The sequence below is a fragment of the Tachysurus vachellii genome, chromosome 18 (assembly GCF_030014155.1).
Source record: "Tachysurus vachellii isolate PV-2020 chromosome 18, HZAU_Pvac_v1, whole genome shotgun sequence".
NCBI lineage: Eukaryota > Metazoa > Chordata > Actinopteri > Siluriformes > Bagridae > Tachysurus > Tachysurus vachellii.
Window position 1 is genome coordinate 18706526 of NC_083477.1, and position 24303 is coordinate 18730828.

At 38.2% G+C, this 24303-nt stretch overlaps 3 gene segments (V, D, J or C); all 3 read left to right on the plus strand.

Annotated features, from left to right (window-relative positions):
• Positions 1 to 637: 637 nt before the first annotated feature.
• On the plus strand, positions 638 to 1079 carry LOC132861648 (Ig heavy chain V region 914-like). The segment is given in 2 exon segments: positions 638 to 689; positions 772 to 1079. Coding segments are annotated over 2 exon segments (351 nt in total).
• Positions 1080 to 15870: 14791 nt separating this feature from the next.
• Positions 15871 to 16314, plus strand: LOC132861022 (immunoglobulin heavy variable 3-43-like). The segment is given in 2 exon segments: positions 15871 to 15913; positions 16007 to 16314. Coding segments are annotated over 2 exon segments (351 nt in total).
• A 4504-nt stretch (positions 16315 to 20818) lies between these two features.
• On the plus strand, positions 20819 to 21342 carry LOC132861649 (Ig heavy chain V region PJ14-like). The segment is given in 2 exon segments: positions 20819 to 20864; positions 20954 to 21342. Coding segments are annotated over 2 exon segments (435 nt in total).
• Positions 21343 to 24303: the final 2961 nt, after the last annotated feature.

The following is a 24303-nucleotide window of genomic DNA, read 5'->3' on the forward strand; positions in this document are numbered from 1 at the left end:
ATCAAGGCAGGATACACCCTGGACGGAGTGCCAACCCATCGCAGGGCAGAAACTTTGATTCATTGTTGATTATTTTTCTGTAACAAAACCTCCCCAAGTGTTTTATTCCTTACTTTCTGTCACTGAGTTTTACTCCTTCTCAATACAGGAGCAGGAGAAAGTCGTCTGTGTGAAATAAACCATCACCACGTAACCATTCCTACATTTAGGTTTCCTAATGTGTTCCTTAGCCCTGCGATGGGTTGGCACTCCGTCCAGGGTGTATCCTGCCTTGATGCCCGATGACGCCTGAGATAGGCACAGGCTCCCCGTGACCCGAGGTAGTTCGGATAAGCGGTAGAAGATGAATGAATGAATGTGTTCCTTAGATGAGTGAGGTGTCTTCTAAAAATGATTCGATTTGGTTCCCTTTCTGATAGAGAAACATTCTGTTGTACAGATTTACATAGTACCTTATCATCCACTCATCTATCCAGTGAGCAGCATGTGGTTGTGGGTTGAACACCTCCATAGTGGTCATGGACGCTCCCTATTCAAATAGAGTGGTGTATAAACAGCAGGTTCTTGGCTGCTCTAGTTTACAGTGAGCTCTGTGAGAGATAACACTCACATACACTTTAAATCTGGGTGAAGCAGAACTCAGAGAATGATGATTTTAGGACAATGTATCTTATTGCTACTCATTTCATGTATGTTTGTTTTTTATGTGAAGATTATTAGCATTATAATCAGTATAAGATAACATTACTGAGTTCTATTCTTCTCTTCCAGATTCTTATGGACAGTCCCTGACTTCCTCTGATTCTGTGGTGAAGAGACCTGGAGAGTCGGTCACTCTGTCCTGTACTGTCTCCGGATTCTCAATGAGCTACTACATGCACTGGATCCGTCAGAAACCAGGACAAGGACTGGAGTGGATCGGGAGCATTGATAGTGGCACAGGCACAATATTCGCTCAGTCTCTACAGGGCCAGTTCTCCATCAATAAAGACACCAATAAAAACTTGCTGTACCTAGAAGTGAAGAGTCTGAAAGCCGAAGACACGGCAGTTTATTACTGTGCACGAGAGTCACACTGACACAACAGACTCCAGAGCTGTACAAAAACTCACACAAGCACGTCCTCGTGAGCTGTAAATATTCCCTCAACAGGAAGCTGCACCTCAGAGACCTTTATTATAAACATCATCATCTATTCACACTCAGCACTCAGATCTTCCTCTTTATTCCAATCTCTTCTAGCAGTTATTAATATTAATAATATTAATAATAACCATCTTATGTATCACATTTACATTATGATGTCTTTATGTATTTGACTGGAGGTAAATCAGCTCTAGGACAATGATTGTGATGACTAGTTGGGACTATATACTGTACTATTCATGTTTTTATTCCTCCTGATTGTGATGCCAGCTGCAGGAACACTACAGGTCGATGGTTCATTTCCTGAATTTAGAAACACAGAGTCTGTTCAGCAGCACAGAATCTGACGAGAGATCAAACTGAAATGCAGATGTTTACTGCAACATCACTACTACAAACTCCTGGAATTAAAAATCACCTGTAGGGGGCAGCAGCTGCTTGTTTTCAAGAAGGATTCATGAAACTATGAAATCTAACAGCTGAAGTGTGTTTATGCAAATTCACCCTGTTATAATACAAAAACATCCTCTTGCTCACCCCAAGTTCAGATTCAGACATGTTCATATTCCGGTTCTTTAAATGACTCTGTAAATAAACTGCAGCTCATTTTCCCCGTCTGCGTCTGCAGGTTTTATGTGTTCAGGAGTCCAGAAGAGAACAAATGTCTGTGCTCTTATTAATAGAGAACAAAACTACTGGAATTAGAGGTGTAAGGATATATATACTGTAACTAATCATATAATCATTCAGTATCACCAGACAATAATCAGGGTAATGTATTCAGTCACTCAGTCATCGTCACGTTCAAACACACTTATTCTGTCTTACTATGACTGACTTTCATTCCTCTTCTTTCCAGAGCAGACATCTAACTTTCCAGGTATTCCTCCACCTGCTCTCTACTCTCACTACAGAATTTCCTGAAATCTCACTTCTTTAAAATAAGGAGACTGATAAAAAGTGTTTGTAAAAGCCACTCTACACTGTGCAATTCCAGTATATTGATATGACTGAGACAGTAAAGGATGAGATAAATGTAGAGATCAGATGATGAACATTGGGACGATGACAAAAGGCATGAGGCTGATCTGAGGAGGTTTTTGTACAGGCACTTCTGTTATCTGTAGCACTGTGTTATGATAGCGCACACAATAATACACAGCTGTGTCTTCCATCTGCACATTCTGACCATGGAGGGTCACTGTGTTACTGGAGGTGTCCTGAGTGATGCTGAACCTGTTTTTCAGTGACTCTGTGCCCCCTGTGCTTCCATCACTACAAATGTATCCAATCCACTGCATATTTTTCCCAGTAGCATGTCGAATCCAGTTTGTACAATAACTGCTATCAGTCAAGCTGTAACCAGACAGTTTACAGCCAGTGGTCAAAGTCTGTCCAGGCCGGACAATCACATGACCTGGCTGAGTAAAATCAATTGCGCTAAAAACAACTGCAATAAAAAAAATATATAGATAGTAAACATAATAATATTTTTTCTAATAGATCTCAACATGAAATAGACAAAGTACAACAATGTATGGTTTAAACAAACTTACAGGACGTAGATATGTCCAACACTAGGAGATAAACAAGCAGCATGGTTACAGTTGAAGCTGTACTGGTGGGAGCTGCTCTCTAATCATCCAGCTTTATTGATGTATAGTCAGGGACAGAGTTTACATAATTTACCCTCATGCAAAATAGTACTATTGCTCATTTGGTGTAATGGTGAAGGGGCTGCAGAATACAGCTACTGACATGTCCTAAAGTAGTTACTGTAACAGATAGACTACTTTTTTTACCTTAAACATTTTAGTGTAAATCATGTCTAAATTATAAGAATTAGAATCAGAAGTTTATTGAGACTGGAAATCAGAAATCATTGGAAATCAGAGATAACTTTAAAATATAACATTTAGATTCCTGAAAGAGGGGGGCATGGTGGCTTAGTGGTTAGCGCGTTCGCCTCACACCTCCAGGGTTGGGGGTTCGATTCCCGCCTCCGCCTTGTGTGTGTGGAGTTTGCATGTTCTCCCCGTGCCTCGGGGGTTTCCTCCGGGTACTCCGGTTTCCTCCCCCGGTCCAAAGACATGCATGGTAGGTTGATTGGCATCTCTGGAAAATTGTCCGTAGTGTGTGAGTGCATGAGTGAATGAGAGTGTGTGTGTGCCCTGCGATGGGTTGGCACTCTGTCCAGGGTGTATCCTGCCTTGATGCCCGATGACGCCTGAGATAGGCACAGGCTCCCCATGACCCGAGGTAGTTCGCATAAGCGGTAGAAAATGAGAGAGAGAGAGAGTGAGATTCCTGAGAGATTTTTTTTCTTTCCATTCATTAAGGGGTCAAATGTCACTGATTTATGTATATCATAGTTTATTGTCAACCCGAGAATAGTTCGGATAAGCGGTAGAAAATGAATGAATGAATAGTTTACTGTCAAATGTTGTAACTAGTTATTAATTCATTCCACAGAGGATTTTTAGTTATTGTTAGCTAAACAGGGGTATTGTTTCTTTTGTTGTTAAAATGTCTGCAAAGTCAGAGTTAATCTTTTTTGTACAAAACCTTTATTCCAACATAGAATTTAAGAATTAATATGATTAGAATTCTCTCTTTGTAAAGAAAATCTTCTCAGTCTATTTGAACACATTCCGTGTCTCTTTCTTAAACACTCTAATCGTTCTCCAGCTTCATTTAACTCACTGGACAGATTAATGATTTTTGTGATTCTGCAAAAGTGATTCATATTTAACTACAAATCTTTGTTCTATTCTATTCATATTCTGTGTATTTTATAAATTCTGCAGTTATATTCACTTTTTGTGGTTTTATATTTGATTTAAACAATAAATGCTGAATGAGTCGGGTCAGGAAAGTTCATGTATTTATGTCAATCTCAGTGCAAGAAAAATTCTAATTAAACCCAAGCAGCAGGAGTGTTAGGGAGCGTTAACTAATACTACAAACAGAACAGTTAGTGACCTGACAATGTGAAACTTACAGAAATAGTTTTCTCCTCTCGTCTGTTCCTCTGTGGATGTTTTTATATCTCTAGTGGGTGTGTCATGCAAACCAAATCCTGTGTTTGAACCATTTATGCTGAAACATTCAGCCCAACAACATAGCAGCAGTTTGTGTTCATTTACAGCAGCAGGAATCATTTTAATTCTTTGAGATGGGACTAGGAAGAGTTTTGAGTTACTTTACTCTAGTAATCTTCATTCAATGTTAGTATTTTTTGTTACATAATTAAAATATTTTTCATTCATTCATTTTTAACTTTAATTCCTACCTTTGAATATTCTTCTATTTCAGATTCCTGCAGTCAGACACTGATCGAGTCTGATCCAGTGACCATCAAACCTGATCAGTCTCATAAACTGACCTGTACAGCATCTGGATTAGATTTTGATGCCTATTACATGGCTTGGATCAGACAGGCACCTGGAAAAGGGCTGGAATGGGTTGCATCAATCTCAGGTAGCAGTGGTAGCATATATTACTCCAGCACTGTTAAGGGCCGCTTCACCATCTCCAGAGACAACAGTAAGAAGCAGGTGTATCTGCAGATGAACAGCATGAGGACAGAAGACACTGCAGTTTATTACTGCGCCCGTGACACACAGTGATACTTCCCCTTAGACATCAGTACAAAAACACAGACTTACTATAGACACATGACAAACCCACATTTTCAGATTCATGGAGGTGAAAGAACCAAAATGTTTACAGTGTCTCTGACTTACATGTTACCACTTGCTGACTTTTACTGGACTGTTCTGAACATTGTCTGGACATTTACACTGATGTTAGATTAATTAATGCATTTTTGAATTTGTCCAGTAAAAATATAACACAACACACACAACAGTGTGACTTTCCTACACACTTTCAGGGGTCTGTGTAATGAGATCCAGTCAGTAGAAAAGTTTCACAGTGTGACAGAGTGAGAACTATGGAAGCAGTTTAAAATCAGAGGATGAAAGTCATTTACATACTAAATGTAACTTACAGATTCAGTGTTAAATAAATACAAACTAATTTAAACACTAAGGAACGTTTTTCACTGTGATTACTGACACCTGTAGAAGACCAGCATAACAATATGCAAATGAATATGTAAAATGTTCCCCTTACAGCTACATATATAGAAATATCAGCCACGGTCACTATGGGCTCTGGAGAGTTTAGCACTGCTTTTAGTTATACGATGTTCCTTCCAGTTCTGCTGCTGCTGGCAGCTTCATCCTGTGAGTTTCACTTCACTAATGATCTCAGAGCTGCTAGTAAATTCCTGCAGTTATAACCTACTGTACATAGATTTTTGACTGGAATTGTGACATGTCTTTTTTCAGATGTGGAATGTGCAGTAGAGCTCACTCAGGACACCTCAGTGATGTTAAAGCCTGGAGATTCTTTAATCCTCAGCTGTAAAGTATCCGGTTACTCAGTTACTGATAACAGCTACGGCACAGCTTGGATTCGACAACCTGCAGGGAAAACTCTGTAATGGATGAATGACATTTGGGGAGGTGGAAGTATAGGTAATAAAGAGTCTCTAAAAAGCAAGTTCTGTCAGCGAACGCGGGATAAAAATGGACCCAAATGCAGGACAGCTTAACAAAAACAGGGAATTTAATAACTGAAATACACACGAAACAGGACACAGACATAACCGGCCATGACGACGACAGGAGACAATAGGATTCCGCGCTGCACGAGGCAACGCGGCTCAATTAAATAATACAGATAATCAATAAACATGAGGGACAGGTGTGCAGAGGCGGGGCAGACACGTGAACATGAAAACATAAACAAAAGGCACATGGCCAAAGTCCAGGCAGAGTCCTGACAGAACCCCCCCCTCAAGGCGCGGCTCCTGACGCGACAAACCATCCTGACAGTCCCGACGGGTCCAGGAGGGGGGAGCAAGGCACACGGCGAGGCAGGTGGGGGGAGCAAGGCACACGGCGAGGCAGGTGGGGGGAGCAAGGCACACGGCAAGGCAGGTGGGGGGAGCAAGGCACACGGCAAGGCAGGTGGGGGGAGCAAGGCACACGGCAGCGCAGCCAGAGTGGCCGAGCGACGTCCACAGCCGAACAGGAGGGCCGAGCGACGTCCACAGCCGAACAGGAGGGCCAAGCGACGTCCACAGCCGAACAGGAGGGCCGAGCGACGTCCACAGCCGAACAGGAGGGCCGAGCGACGTCCACAGCCGAACAGGAGGGCCGAGCGACGTCCACAGCCGAACAGGAGGGCCGAGCTCAACCCCCGACGCACCACGGCCAGACCCACCTCTCAGAACCAGGAAAAGGGGAGGGAGGGCAGGGAAAAAACAAAAACCTCCACAGAACAGAAAAAAAATCCAGTGGGCAAAACCCGGGCCTGCAACACCCCCCGCGGACAGGAAGTGGGGCGGCGTCCCCCACGGAAACCAGATGTGAAGCGACGCCCCCCACCGGACAGATGCGGGGCGATGTCACAGGACACCGAAAAAACAAAACAAAACTCGGGCTGGTGACACGGCCCGCAACCAGGAAGTGGAGCGGCGCCCCCCGCGGAAAAGCCGGAAGCGGAGCGGCGTCCCCCACCGGAAAAATGCGGACCGATGTCACCAAAACCCGCAAAGTCCAAGGGAAAAAAAAAAATCCAATAAAAAAAAATGCTCCCAAGCGGCCGGTCCAAGCTGCAGCTGTCCTGCTGGGTCCTGGTCTGGCGGAATCCTTCTGTCAGTGAACGCGGGATAAAAATGGACCCAAATGCAGGACAGCTTAACAAAAACAGGGAATTTAATAACTGAAATACACACGAAACAGGACACAGACATAACCGGCCATGACGACGACAGGAGACAATAGGATTCCGCGCTGCACGAGGCAACGCGGCTCAATTAAATAATACAGATAATCAATAAACATGAGGGACAGGTGTGCAGAGGCGGGGCAGACACGTGAACATGAAAACATAAACAAAAGGCACATGGCCAAAGTCCAGGCAGAGTCCTGACAAGTTCAGTATTTCTAAAGATGCCTCCAGCAGCACGGTGACACTGAGAGGACAGAACATGCAGACTGAAGACACAGCTGTGTATTACTGCGCTTGTTATCCACACAGTGACACAACAAGCTGCAGTGCTGCATAAAAACCTCATCAAAATTAACTTCTTTAATTAAACAATAACTACATTTTAGTAACTAATCCCTACATTCCAAACACTTGATACATCATTTAAAAACTTCTCAAACAATTAGGAATACATTGAAGTACAAATTGATTGTGAACATTTAATTAGAAGATAAAATATCTGCAGTGTTTGATATGATGAAGATTTCTGTAAAGAGAATGTTTATTTCGTGTTGTTGGAAGGAGTCTCCAGTGTCAGAGCTAGATCAGGGTTAAAGCTGTGACTTTATTTTCAGCATGAGAAAGTCTTCAGGACAGAAAAGTTTGTACTTTTTCCTCAGTTTCAGGACAAGTGTTTAGGGAAGGACTGTTTCTAGCTGTAATAATGAACACGATAACAGGAAATAACTTGCTTTTCTGGCCGTAACACAAGATTAAACATAAGTATAAATAAATAAAAAGAAAAGAAAAATTGTAAATAGTGATGAATAAAAGACTTCATGTTGTGATGATAACAGAAACTCTGCTTTGGTTCATTGTTGATTATTTTTCTGTAACAAAACCTCCCCAAGTGTTTTATTCCTTACTTTCTGTCACTGAGCTTTACTCCTTCTCAATACAGGAGCAGGAGAAAGCCGTCTGTGTGAAATAAACCATCACCACGTAACCATTCCTACATTTAGGTTTCCTAATGTGTTCCTTAGATGAGTGAGGTGTCTTCTAAAAATGATTCGATTTGGTTCCCTTTCTGATAGAGAAACATTCTGTTGTAGAGATTTACATAGTACCTTATCATCCACTCATCTATCCAGTGATCAGCGTGTGGTTGTGGGTTGAACACCTCCATAGTGGTCATGGACGCTCCCTATTCAAATAGAGTGGTGTATAAACAGCATGTTCTTGGCTGCTCTAGTTTACAGTGAGCTCTGTGATAGATAACACAGCTGTACAAAAACTTACATAATGTTGTTAGAATGGTAGGTAGAATGGATGATGAAGGAAATGAATGTTTAATTTCATGCTCATTAGATGAACCTTATCAATGCTATCCAACTTCACAAACTTGCTCTCATATTCCATACAAAACAAAAGTGAGATTAAGGCTACAAATACCAGAAAACGTAGCGCTAGGCGAGAAAGACAAAAAGAAGAAAAAAGAAGAGAATAGAAAAAGCAGCAGAAGAAATAAAACAACTGTTGAATAAAATAAAGAATATAAAGCTTGAGGAATGAAGAAATCAATGGATGAAAAAAGAATCAGACTCTGTACCGAGACAGAAATGAAGAATGGATCAATATCAAGAATATTAAAGTGATTAAGTTTTCTTTATTTCTTCATATATTTTTTTCTTTCTTTGCTTTCAAAATATGTATCCAATAATATTTCTTTTGTGTTAAAAGATAAGACGTGCTGAGTATGTTATATGGAGGCTCTCTTAAAAAAAAAGTCAACCCTCAGTGCTCAGAAGGATACCGCTGACAGTAATCCGTAAAGGGAAACCCCAACACTCGTGGGGGAGGGACTTAGTTAGTAAGATGATATTGCAAGCTTGTGCTGTTTAAAAGGAATGTATACCTTAAAGAATACAACTGGTCACTGACCACAGGGTTACCGGTTTGGGGAAAGAGGAATGGGAAGGAATGTAGGCTTTAAAGTCAATAAGAATTGATATTGAAATATTAAATATTGGTGAAAGGCTTGGAAACGTATAAAAGCTTGTCTTGAATTACATTGTGTGTGCATTCTATTGTATACTCTGTGTGCATCATAGAACAAACGCAAGCTTACACTTGGAGAGTGTTTCTTGGTTTGTTATAATCTTTAAATTTTAATTACTTTTACTTATTCTAATACTGTTTGATTATTTGAAGGAGATTTTATTTGTAATTTTCTTTTATTTTACTTTACATATATTACACACATTTATCTGTATTACACTACGTTTAATAAAAACAAGGCCTCCCATTGTGAGGACCCTGAAAAGACAAAGTCTGACTCCTTCATTTAAAGATTCACACAATAGATTAGGTAGAAGAACTTGAAGAGGATCCTTTGTTAGAAGACCGAGGGGACTTGGAAGGACACCTGAGTTCGTGGTCAGACCAACTCTGATAGTTGATCTTGTGTTTTCAACACTAACCCGTGCAAACTAGGACACATTCCTTAGTGGGATTGTGGAAGGGTTTCCTACGCAATACGAAAACATGTGTCACTAAATTACTTCAACAAGCATGTCCTTGTGAGCTGTAAATATTCCCTCAGCAGGAAGCTGCACCCCAGAGACCTTTATTATAAACAACATCATCTATTCACACTCAGCACTCAGGTCTTCCTCTTTATCCCCTTCCAGCTGCAGGAACCTGTTAAGTTTAGAATCGACTACAAACTGCTGCTACTTCCATACAAGGCTCTTAACGGTTTAGCTCCCACGTATCTAACTAGTCATCTAACACGTTACAATCCTTCACGCTCTCTGAGACAAAAAAAAACTCAGGACTTCTGGTAGTTCCCAGAATATCTAAGTCTATTAAAGGCGGTAGAGCGTTTTCTCATTTAGCTCCCAAACTCTGGAATAGTCTTCCTGATAGTATTCGGGGCTCAGACACACTTTCCCAGTTTAAATGTAGATTAAAAACTCATCTCTTTAGTCAGGCGTACACACATAACACATCCCATTATATTGTGCACTATTACACTAGACTTGCACATTTTTATGAACAGCAGATATGTTAATCCCTCTGCACTGCTCTTCTCTTTTTCTACCCATGCCGAGATACCCAGACATTGTACCAGCTCCGATCATCTTCCGTGCGATGAAGTTTTTGGACTTCCACCAAGATGAGGCCGACTCTGTGAGAATCCTGAGACATCTACAGATCTACCAGCTCCAGTTGGACTCTGTGATACTAAGAGGAGATCAGAACTCCATGTGATCCTTACACCAATACAACACTTGTCTGACTGTATATTTGTAATCACACCATCTAGTGTCACCCATATGAGGATGGGTTCCCCTTTGAGTCTGGTTCCTCTCAAGGTTTCTTCCTTTACCAATTTAAGGGAGTTAATTGGGACTATATACTATACTATTCATGCTTTTATTCCTCCTGATTGTGATGCCAGCTGCAGGAACACTACAGGTCGATGGTTCATTTCCTGAATTTAGAAACACAGAGTCTGTTCAGCAGCACAGAATCTGACGATAGATCAAACTGAAATGCAGATGTTTACTGCAGCATCACTACTACAAACTCCTGGAATTAAAAATCACCTGTAGGGGGCAGCAGCTGCTTGTTTTCAAGAAGGATTCATGAAACAAAAACATCCTCTTGCTCACCCCAAGTTCAGATTCAGACATGTTCATATTCCGGTTCTTTAAGTGACTTTGGTTCTTTAAGCGTCTGCAGGTTTTATGTGTTCAGGAGTCCAGAAGAGAACAAATGTCTGTGCTCTTATTAATAGAGAACAAAACTACTGGAATTAGAGGTGTAAGGATATATATACTGTAACTAATCATATAATCATTCAGTATCACCAGAAAATAATCAGGGTAATGTATTCAGTCACTCGGTCATCATTAGGAAGTGTTTTATTGGGTCAGCGTGCAGGCTCCAGAGTCCATCCCAGGAACACTGAGCGTACATTCTGGTCATGTTACACATTCACACACTCATTCACACCGAGGGGCAATTTACAGAAGACGAGTTACGTTATTTACTCCTGATTCGATTTCTTGAAGCAGATTATTTTATACTTTTGATTAAGAAAGTAGAAGAAGAAGAAGAAAGAATAGTTTCAACATCTAGCTGTTGTGATATTAGATTTCAGCTTTCTCTTCTGCTCACTAGAGATTACAAATCTTTAGGATTTAAAAACACCTGATCTAGAATCTTCTCATCTCTTTCTCTCTGGATTCATCAGATAAAGCCTGTAGAGGGTTTCAGCCTATACCAGAATGAATGTCATGTTCGGTTACACAGTTTGATTATAATGTTCAGTGTAGTTCAGGAAAGTGTTAATTACATCACAACACATTCATGTCATTATTAATAATAACAAACAGCTGAATTATTTTCCACATTAAATTGATATGGAGATGACACGGGGTGTGAGTGTGATTAACAGCTGCAGAGCTGCACTCAACACAGCAATGTTTTGTCTGAAACACATGATGTTTTTATATCTCTAGTGGGTGTGTCATGCAAACCAAATCCTGTGTTTGAACCATTTATGCTGAAACATTCAGCCCAACAACATAGCAGCAGTTTGTGTTCATTTACAGCAGCAGGAATCATTTTAATTCTTTGAGATGGGACTAGACAGAGTTTTGAGTTACTTTACTCTAGTAATCTTCATTCAATGTTAGTATTATTTATTACATTATTTAAAAAATATTTTGTTTTCTTCTATTTTTAATGTTAATTCCTACCTTTGATTATTCTTCTATTTCAGATTCCTGCAGTCAGACACTGATCGAGTCTGATCCAGTGATCATCAAACCTGATCAGTCTCATAAACTGAACTGCACAGCCTCTGGATTAGACATTAGTAGTCATTTTTTGGCTTGGATCAGACAGGCGCCTGGAAAAGGGCTGGAATGGGTTGCAAGCATCTACAGCAATGACATACGTTACTCCAGTGCTGTTCAGGGCCGCTTCACCATCTCCAGAGACGACAGTAAGAAGCAGGTGTATCTGCAGATGAACAGCATGAGGACAGAAGACACTGCAGTTTATTACTGCCCCCGTGGCACACAGTGATACTTCCCCTTAGACATCAGTACAAAAACACAGACACATGACACATGACAAGATCACAGTGTCTGGACATTTATACTGATATAATATTTATTTAATTCCCTGTATATATCTAATATTTATTGACTATATTTCACATTGTGACAAACTGACTACAAACTGTTGTAGAAAGGACATTATTTACATTTACATTATTTACTGTCCTGTGTCACCCAAATGAGGATGAGGTTCCCAACTGAGCCTGGATCCTCTCAAGGTTTCCTCAAATTGGTACTAAATTTAAATAAAAATATATGTGATTCTGTTCTTTTGTAAAGCTGCTTTGAGACAATGTACATTGTTAAATGTGCTAAACAAATGAATTGAATTGAATTGACATACTAAGAACTGAGGAAGTAGATGTTCATTTGTAAATGATCATTGAGACTAATATTGATTTCCCAATTAACTGATTAATTAAACCAAATGATTTACAATGTTACTGCTGATACTGTATCTGAGTGTTTTCTCTCTTTTAAACCATGCTGATAAAAAATTTCTCCATTTCTGAATTCCAACTTTCTTTATTTCCGCTAGTCCATGTAAAAATGTATTGTTATTTATTTACAATGTTATTATTTTCTGGCAGCCAGAAAATTTTCATCTTCTGTATCTGCACCTGTAGGGGGCAGCAGCTGCTTTTTTTCGAGAAGGATTTATGAAGCTATGAAATCTAACAGCTGAAGCGTGTTGATGCAAATTCACCCTGTTATAAAAAAAACAAAAAACAGCCTCTTGCTCACCAGGAAATTTGCAGACATGAGAATCATTTCTGTGTTAATGTAATTCTCTAGATTGCAGCCTACACATGACTGATAACGACATAAAGGATCGTTTATCTAATTATTATCATTTTCATGGATTATGGTGGAGATTCAGATTAATTTAAGAGAACTGGAAATAGATCAGTTTTCAATCTGACCATCACAGGAAGCGTTAATTACATCACAACACGTTCATATCATTATTAATAATAACAAACAGCTGAATTATTTCCCGCATTAAATTGATATGGAGATTTACATGCATAAGAAGAGTGCTGCTATCTAACAGGTGATGTGCTGAACACAGGAAAGTGATGTACTTATTATTTATGGTGTATCATTTTTGTTATATTTGTTACGTAGTTAACCAGACTGCAAAATTCTACATATTTTATAAATAGTCTTTGAATCATGCAGTTGTGGTCATTTCATATATATGTCTGTAATAAGTGTAATAAGTACAATATATGACAATAATAGGATGTGCTGCTTTCTAAATAGTATAGATAGAAGGAGAAAATCATACTGATTGAGAGTAAGAAGCTGGAAACTGTATAAATGTATACTATATCAGTTCAATCAAGTGTGTATGGAGTAGGGAAAACTCCAAATTGTTGAATAAAGTGAGCAGAGACTGCAAGTGCTACTCTGTGAATGTGAATGAAAAAGGATGATGCTAAATTATAATATGAGAAATTTGCATTTAAGTCTCTGTCTCCTACTGCACTTCTCCATGAACCTCATGCACTGGATCCAACAGAAACCAGGGAAAGATTCAGATTAATTAGCCGTAACTGGAAATAGATCACTTTTCAATCTGACCATCACAGGAAGCGTTAATTACATCACAACACGTTCATATCATTATTAATAATAACAAACAGCTGAATTATTTCCCACATTTAATTGATATGGAGATGAAACGGGGTGTGAGTGTGATTAACAGCTGCAGAGCTGCACTCAACACAGCCTCTCTGTAATGTTTATGCAAATCTGCATCTCCTCTTGTAATATTAGCAGCGTTCTGATCTAGAGAGGAAACACTTCTCATTAGTCTTCCTTCAACACAAACATGTTTGCTTCAGCTCCACTGCTGCTGCTGGCTCTCGCCCCCTGTGAGTGTTTGGATTGAAGCTTTATTATTTCATCTGATCCTTTCAGTTCGACATGTCCACCTTTTCTTTTTCTCTTTTTACAGATGTGTTCTGTGCTACTGAGCTCATCCAGCCAGACTCACTGCTTAGAAAGCCAGGAGAGACTTTAACCATCACCTGTAAAGTGTCTGGAGCTTCTATCACTGATAGCAGCAGCCACTATGGAACAGCTTGGATTCGACAACCTGCAGGAAAAGCTTTAGAATGGATCAATTTAATTGACTATGATGGAGATATTTATAAGAAAGATTCACTTAAAGACAAGTTTGTGGTCTCTCGAGACACTTCCAGTAACTCCGTGACCTTACGGGGACAGAACATGCAGACTGAAGACACAGCTGTGTATTACTGCGCTCGTGATCCACACAGTGACACGACAAGCTGCAGTGCTGCACAAAAACCTCATCACAATTCACTTCTTTAATTAAATAACAACTACATTTTACTGAGTAAATAATCCCCATATTACAAATATTTCAACACAGACACCAACACTGGCATTAATGAAATACATAAATAAATAAAAGTTTACTTAGGAATAATAGTCTCTTTTTATAAATAGTTGAAATGAAATGTGTCTGCAAAAGACATTTATTATAAAGAACAACATCCATTCACACTCAGCACTCAGGCTTTAACTCTTCATCCTGAATGAACAAAAACCATCCAAAAACTCCTCGATCTAAATCTAATAATTAATAAGAATCCCATGAAATTAAATGTTAAATTTAAGCATTGTATAATCTGATTACTTATTTTTGGTAATGTACAAATTAAAAGGAAAAAAACAAACACAAAAAGTTTTTTATCATCTCACCAAATAAGTTTTATTAATTGATCATTGGAAAACTAGAATTAGCTAAAATGTAAACTTTAAAATTTTTATTTTACGTTTCTGTACTTGTGTAAAGCTGCTTTGAGACAAAGTCCATTGTTAAACGCATTACAGAAATAAATTGAATTGAATCGACAGACTGAGAAATATGGAGTATTTCTCAGTGCCATAATCATTGAGACTAATATTGATTTCCCAATTAACTGATTATTTAAACCAAATGATTTACTATGTTACTGCTGATACTGTATCTGAGTGTTTTCTCTCTTTTAAACCATGCTGATAAAAATGATCCATTACTGAATTCCTACTTACTTTATTTTCATTGCTGGTCCATGTGAAAGTTTTTTTAATTGACAGCCAGGACATTTGAAACATTTTCTCATTTTAGGTGTGTATCATCTGACACCAGGTCTTTTTGCCACTAGAGGGCAGTCTGTACAAACTCAACCATCTCCATTTGTTTCCATCTGCACATTTAGACAATCTCTCTTTTCACATTCTGCTCTGACTGCATCCAGCATCATGACACTCGGATTAAACTCAGTTACATAAAATGTCTGTGGTGACCTGTTTAGTGTTGATCAGTAAATAAGGCTCTTTATTATGGAAAACCTGATTTCATGGAAAATTCAAGTGGAGTCGATCGAGTGAAACGAATGATTGTCTAATTTTATACAAACAAAAGCCTGATTAAACATTTGATTGATTTGGATCTTGTACGTATCAATGTTCAAAAGGATCCTCAAGCATACATAATAATTATTATGCTAAAATTCATTTGTGTTCCTTGTTTCCTTCATTGAGTCTTTAAGATTTCTGGTTTGGGAAAATGACAGTATTTGATAGAAAGGCTGCTGTTCCATTATGAATTCAGATCAGATGAATCTCCTCCTCATGATATAAATACATTTCAGATACATCCTCCTCCCATCATCAGCAGATAAACAAATCCAAGTGTCAGAGCTGGATCTCACTCTATTTATATGATGTGATGGTGTGTGTTAAACTTTGGAGAACAGAGAAGACTCCAGTCCAAACAACACACACCATGTTCTCTACATCTCTACTGCTCCTGCTGGCAGCTGCTTCTTGTGAGTGCTTTATCAAATTCATTCATTTACTAGATGAAGAATAAAGGTGCAGCATATATTGTGTGAGATATCACCATGTGTTTTCCTCCACAGATGTGCATGGTGAGGAACTGACTCAGCCTGCTTCCATGACAGTCCAGCCAGGCCAGAGTCTCTCCATCCAGTGCAAGGTTTCATATTCACTTACGAGCTACAATACAGCTTGGATTCGACAACCTGCAGGAAAAGCTCTGGAGTGGGTCACACTTATGGGTTATGATGGTAGCACTTACTACAGTGAGAAACTTAAAAGCAGGTTTCAGGTTTCCAGAGACACGTCCAGCAGCACAGTGACATTAACAGGACAGAACATGCAGACTGAAGACACAGCTGTGTATTACTGCGCTCGTGATCCACAGTGAGACGAATAAACAACATCCCTGTACAAAAACTCCTCAGTCAGTGTTCACAATAACAACACACAAGGCACAACACTGATCTATCCAGGTCTTAGAAAATAAAAAATAAATAAGTAAATAAGTAAATAAGTAAGTAAGTAAGTAAGTAAATAAATAAATAAATAAATAAATAAATAATCCACAAATATGAACAAACAGTTTGAAGTTTGTAATATAGATTTTAAACCATAATACAAATTTTTTTATGGTTCTGCACATGATAATTAATTAGAATTAGAGGTGTAAGGATATATATACTGTAACTAATCATATAATCATTCAGTATCACCAGACAATAATCAGGGTAATGTATTCAGTCACTCGGTCATCATTAGGAAGTGTTTTATTGGGTCAGAGTGCAGGCTCCAGAGTCCATCCCAGGAACACTGAGCGTACATTCTGGTCATGTTACACATTCACACACTCATTCACACCGAGGGGCAATTTAGAGAAGACGAGTCACCTGCTTCACTCCTGATTCCATTTCTTGAAGCAGATTATTTTATACTTTTGATTAAGAAAGAAGAAGAAGAATAAAGAATAGTTTCAACATCTAGCTGTTGTTATATTAGATTTCAGCTTTCTCTTCTGCTCACTAGAGATTACAAATCTTTAGGATTTAAAAACACCTGATCTAGAATCTTCTCAGCTCTTTCTCTCTGCATTCGTCACATATAGCCTCTAGAGGGTTTCAGCCTATACCAGAATGAACGTCATGTTCGGTTACATGGTTTGATTATAATGTTCAGTGTAGTTCAGGAAAGTGTTAATTACATCACAACACATTCATGTCATTATTAATAATAACAAACAGCTGAATTATATTCCACATTAAATCGATATGGAGATGAAACGGGGTGTGAGTGTGATTAACAGCTGCAGAGCTGCACTCAACACAGCAATGTTTTGTCTGAAACACATGATGTTTTTATATCTCTAGTGGGTGTGTCATGCAAACCAAATCCTGTGTTTGAACCATTTATGCTGAAACATTCAGCCCAACAACATAGCAGCAGTTTGTGTTCATTTACAGCAGCAGGAATCATTTTAATTCTTTGAGATGGGACTAGACAGAGTTTTGAGTTACTTTACTCTAGTAATCTTCATTCAATGTTAGTATTATTTTTTTACATTATTAAAATATATACAGTATATATATATTTTTTATTATTTTGTTAATGTTAATTTTTACCTTGAATATTCTTCTATTTCAGATTCCTGCAGTCAGACACTGATCGAGTCTGATCCAGTGATCATCAAACCTGATCAGTCTCATAAACTGACCTGCACAGCCTCTGGATTAGACATTAGTGGCTACTTGATGGCTTGGATCAGACAGGCGCCTGGAAAAGGGCTGGAATGGGTTGCAACCATCGACGTTACTAGCATATATTACTCCAGCGCTGTTAAGGGCCGCTTCACCATCTCCAGAGACAACAGTAAGAAGCAGGTGTATCTGCAGATGAACAACATGAGGACAGAAGACACTGCAGTTTATTACTGCGCCCGTCACACACAGTGATACTTCCCCTTAGACATCAGTACAAAAACTAAAGCCCCGTTCACACTGCAGGTAAAAGTGGCCCAAATCTGATTTTTTTGGGGTCAAGTGACCAGGTCAGACTTCTTCAGGAGTAGTGTGAACACTCACATCTAGCCCAGATCTGATTTTTTCAAATCAGATTCAGACCACTTCCATATGTGGTCCTGAATCAGACCGAAATCTGATTTTTTCCAATGTGGCCACAGTGTGAACAACCTATTCGGATTTGATGGGACTTTTACTTCAATCTACATAGACATTCGTCACAATTATTCGCCGGTGAGTACGCACACAAACGTGACAACGCCTACAAAAGGGATCAAATAATCAAAAGTTGCCCTCGACATCCGAAAATTTTCAAAACACTGCGTCTCTGTGCTGCCATTACACAAACATTTAGAAAGAAAAGCGAAAATTCTTACTTCCTCCATAACTTCGCCAACTTTAGCGCAACGGCGTGCTGCGTGTGACGTCATTGTTATTGTTCGTTTGCACAGGCGGGTCAGTTCGAAACAGCAAACAGTTCACACTGGTATCTGATATAGGCCACATTTTAAAAGGTAATGTGAACAGCCAAACAAAAAAATCAGATCTGAGCAAAATATCCGAATTGAGCATTAAGACTTGCAGTGTGAACGTGGCTGTACACTTACTATAGACACATGACAAACCCACATTTTCAGATTCATGGAAGTGAAAGAACCAAAATGTTTACAGTGTCTCTGACTTACAAGTTTACCACTTGCTGACTTTTACTGGACTGTTCTGAACATTGTCTGGACATTTATACTAATGAAAGATTATTAATTTACTTCAAGAAAGTGCACCCTCTTGAATTCTGGGTTTACTATTAAGACATAATAAAAAATTATCTAGACTTTAGCAGGTCTTGAAATTAGATAATAAAACCTCAGATGAACAAGAACACATAACATTTTACATTCATTATATATTTAACAAAAATGAAGCATCAGCAGTTATCTTAGAGAATCTGTCCATCAATCTGGAAAGTGTTATAAGGTAATTTTTAAATAATTTGAATGACCATAGAGTTCAGTTGTGTGTACTTTCTATTTAACATGACTGTATTACATCACACCCACAAGTGTTTTATATCTTGTATAACACACTTTTTAGCATGAACTACTTATCATTTGTAAATACACACAGTTAAGAAAGAAAAACTCCAGTCATTCTTTATGTTCATGGTGGCAGTTGAATGATGAAAATCAATTATGAATCAATTATAGCATGAACATTGTTAGAAAACATGTTTACAACTCCAAAGAGAAAGAGTTGAGTTTATAAACCCACACATCCTCCATCAGATGAACCTCCTCCTCATGATATAAATACATTTCAGATACATTCTCCTCCCATCATCAGCAGATAAACAAATCCAAGTGTCAGAGCTGGATCTCACTCTATTTATATGATGTGATGGTGTGTGTTAAACTTTGGAGAACAGAGAAGACTCCAGTCCAAACAACACACACCATGTTCTCTACATCTCTACTGCTCCTGCTGGCAGCTGCTTCTTGTGAGTGCTTTATCAAATTCATTCATTTACTAGATGAAGAATAAAGGTGCAGCATATATTGTGTGAGATATCACCATGTGTTTTCCTCCACAGATGTGCATGGTGAGGAACTGACTCAGCCTGCTTCCATGACAGTCCAGCCAGGCCAGAGTCTCTCCATCCAGTGCAAGGTTTCATATTCAGTTACGAGCGATTATACAGCTTGAATTCGACAACCTGCAGGAAAAGCTCTGGAGTGGATTGGATACATCAGAAGTGCTAGGAGTACAGTTTACAGTGAGAAACTGAAAAATAAGTTCAGCATCTCCAGAGACACTTCTACTAACACAATAACAATTGGAGGACAGAACATGCAGACTGAAGACACAGCTGTGTATTACTGCGCTCGTTACACACAGTGAGACAGAATAGTGGATTCCTCTTACAAAAACCTTATGAGACATGTTACAGACATCCTCTCAGTGTAACTAATAAATCATCTCAGTCACACTTTCACTTTCTTCCACTGGAATGAAGTCAGAATCGTTTGCAGCATTTTAAAACACAGTCACACAAAGTCATTTTTAAATAAAAAAGAAAACATTATTGAAAGAGTCTTCATTCTGAACCATTATTAATCCCTTCATTTTACATTATTTTTAACCAGAAGTTGGAATCAGTGTTTAATGAGTGGATTCAGGAATAATACAGCATGTTTCCAGCAGTGTGTTGTGTTTAACACACAGTCTGTTCTCATAGTCTGAGGTTCAATAACTGAAACAACTGAAGGAGGCAGCAGAGCTCAACAAATAAAGTGAAAAAAAGTGAATCCACAAACTGCATTCTGTATGAGACTCATTCAGTATCAGTCATTATCAGACAAATATCTACATTTTCTCTTCTTTTTCACTCTTTCCATAATGTGTGATTAGTTATTTGGGTTGTTAAACACAGGTTGGACAAATAAAAACACTATAATTTATGTAACTACATCCTCCTGTGGTTGTGATGTTTCTCAGTAACATGACAAGATGTATTTTATAATGCTGTTATAATGTAAGGTTCTAAATTAAATATAACAATAAATTAATAAAAATAAATTTTGCTGTAAGTTTTCTTATTATAAATTCACATGAAAACACCTGATAGTGTATAAACTTACTCATTAACACCTGCCTTAAGCTTCTTATTGGTTCAAACATAAACTCAAGCTGCAGTGATAGATATCTCTAAAAAATACAGACGTGTTTAAAAGATGAGGAGATTTTCTCATTTATATTTATATATAAGAAACCATCCCATGTTGACCCTAAGATAAGGAGTGTCTCTATGCAAATGTCCTCCTCTGTTATATATTTATGCAACAAAAACCAAGAGCTTTTACGTCTTCTGCTCCAACAAACACCATGATCTCTACATCCCTACTGCTGCTGCTGCTGGCAGCCGTACACTGTAAGTGTTTTTACATTTGACATGTAATACAGTTTTGGTTCCTTAAAGCTTTTTGCTTTTACATCATTAAAATAACTTTTCTTTAACAGGTGTTCACAGTGTTGAGCTGATCCAGACCGGATCCACAGTATTAACTCCTGGTCAGTCACTGACTCTGACCTGTAAAGTCTCTGGATATTCAGTAACTGATTACAGCTACTGTACAGACTGGATACGACAACCTGCAGGAAAAACTCTGGAATGGATTGGACGTATATGTGGTGGTGGGGGCACTGACCACAGTGAGAAACTGAAAAGCAGGTATCAGGTTTCCAGAGACACTTCTACTAACACAATAACAATTGGAGGACAGAACATGCAGACTGAAGACACAGCTGTGTATTACTGCGCTCGTTACGCCACAGCGAGACAAATAAATAACATGCCTGTACAAAAACTTCTCATTCAGTGTGACACAAGACACAAGACACAACACTAATCTATCCGAGTCTAAATAAAAAACAATAATCCTGCGAATGATCACAGAAAATTTCAAGCTAGTTATTTGTTTAAGTTCATTTAAATCCATAATATTTATTGCTGCACATCATAAAGACTATTATAATAATATCACAATCCTGAACTTTATATACTGTTGTATTTCTAACTAATACTAATCCCATCAACAAATTAGAATTTGTGTGAACATATGTGAGAAAGTGTGAGAGCATTATTCCATGACTATAGAAAGGTAAAACTTGTTCTATTATCATAATCCCAATCTTCTCAGTCATAGATAATAATCCTTAAAGGTAAAATTTGTATATAATTCTTGATGGCTGTTTCTACATATGATTCACATTTCCTCCATCAGATTAATCTCCTCATCATGATTTAAATACATTTCAGATTCATTCTGGTTTGACTGGTTTGAGTGCCCAGGATATTGCTTTTTATTTATTGTGCTAGACATCATAGTGGTACAAACATGTTCATGTGCCATCCAAAATCTTTCCCCAGATGTAGTAAAGGAAAAAAGTGCATTCAATATAGAGGCCATTTTCACAAGATCTGTAGGTGGTGGTAAGGCTTAACAAATATGCTGTAACATTTTAGGTTTCCTTAAATTACAACATATCCTCAGTCAGATCTCGATACTCCATAATTTCAGTGTGTTTCTGTGAGACAATGAACACTGAGACTGTCACTTATAAACAAATTCCCACAAAGGAACAATAAATAGGGAAATAAATAACATTGACAGAAAAATAGTCGACTTTCAATTCATGATTATTGAATACATACATTTCACAAAAGTTCTACAACATTAACTGTTAGTTTAAATGTAAAAAGAGTTCACCATATTCTTTTTTAATTAATAGATAAATCGGAACCATTCAGAGACTGCTGCTGTATAAGAGGAAAAGTGATTATATCAGGCTGAATAATCAGTGGCATTAATTTTTGAAGCAGTAATTTCATGTCACAGTAGAACCAAAGGGTGCAGAATTACACAATTTCATGTGTTTTGTTTGTACTTTACACAACAAATTATCAGCACCTGCATCCAGAACCTCTACAATTCCTGACATCACACCAGCTGGTCCTTGATTATTGTCCTATAACAACACACTCCATGTATTTTACTTCTTACTGAATATGCTGATATAAAGAGTGTGTTCACTTCATATAAATTTACATGAGAATGTCTCTTAATGTTCCAAATTTTATAGATTTAAAATCACAGATTAGAGATGTTCATGAGATGAGAAGGTTTTTACATCTAGAGAAATCCATGTTTCGCCTTCTAGCTTTCTCAGAAGTGTTAGAAGATGACATCAGCTAGCTTTCTGTCAGTTGATTTGATGTGATTGTAGTGCTAAATTTTAAACTACAATTAGATTTTTTTTAATGTATACTTTTTAAATCAAGAAAATAAACACTGACATCTCTACATCACATTATAATTAAGTTATGATTAAGATTGATCATGACCAGATTACTGTCCTGCAGCCTACTGAGTCATTGTTCCTTGTCCAGTGGGATTCACTTCTACATAATTGTAGGAAATGATAAATATTATAGAGAGACGGAGAAAATCATACCGATTGATAGTAAGAAGCTGGAGACTGTATAAATGTATACTATTTCCTTTCAATTAGGTGTGTATGGAGTAGGCAAAATTTCAAATTGTTGAATAAAGTGAGCAGAGACTGCAAGTCCTCTTCTGAGAATGTGAATGAAAAAGGATGATGCTTACGATTAAAACACAATATGAGAAATTTGCATATAAGCCTGTGTCTCCTCCCTCCTCTCTCTTTTTCTCATCAAGTCAGGAACAGAGACATAATAAAAAGCTCTCTGAACTGTGGAGATTCTGGATCAGCAGCCGTACCCAGTGCTAATCAAATCACCATGAGCTCCATCTGTCTCCTGCTGTTTCTAACAGCTGTGTCCTGTAAGTGCAGTTTTTTCACTCACTAAAATAACTGTTTTTATTTCATTGTGCATCTCTTATGGATATGAAAGAGCATTGACTGTATCGTCAAACAAAGCATTTGATTCTGTGTTGCTCTTTACAGGTGTGGATTCGGTTGAATTTACTCAGTCAGATAATATAGTGGTTCGACCTGGAGAGGTGTTTACCATCTCCTGTAAATTCTCTGGGTTTTCAATATCCAGCTACTGTCCACACTGGATTCGACAAACGCCATCCAAGGCTATGGAATATATTGGACATGTGTGTAGCAGCAGCTCTTCTGTAAAAGACTCACTCAAGAACAAAATCAGTTTCTCTGCAGACGTTTCCAGCAGCACAGTGTTTTTAAAGGGGCAAAACTTTCAGACTGAGGACACAGCTGTGTATTACTGTGCCCGAGAGCCACAGTCATTCAGATTACTGGTACAGCTGTACAAAAACCAAGGTCATGCTGTGATGAGCTCCCTTTAGTCTGCATTTGGTCATGTCCATGATAAACCTTTATGTTTCATGATTTTAGACCTTTATGTGGTTGATTATTTTAACAAGAAAAAATAATGAATAAAATCTTCAAAATTTTGTATATTCAAGCACATGCAGTAGCAGTCATTCTGAAAACTACAGACAGTGGATAGTGGATTCCTCTTGCAAAAACCTTATGAGACATGTTACAGACATCCTCTCAGTGTGACTAATAAATCACCTCAGTCACACTTCATGAATGAAGTCCTAATCGTTGGTAGCATTTTAAAACACAGTCACACAAAATCATTTTTAATTAAAAAAGAAAACATAATTGAAAAAGACTACAGGATCAGTGTTTAATGAGTAATCAGTGATGATTTGTGACCTGAATTATTTCTGTAATGAAATTTAGTTTTTATTAGACACACAGATGAACAATGACAGTTTCTGAAAAGGCCAGATGTTCTTCTGGATGTTCCAACGATCCACAGTGATGGACTAAAAAGACATGAGATC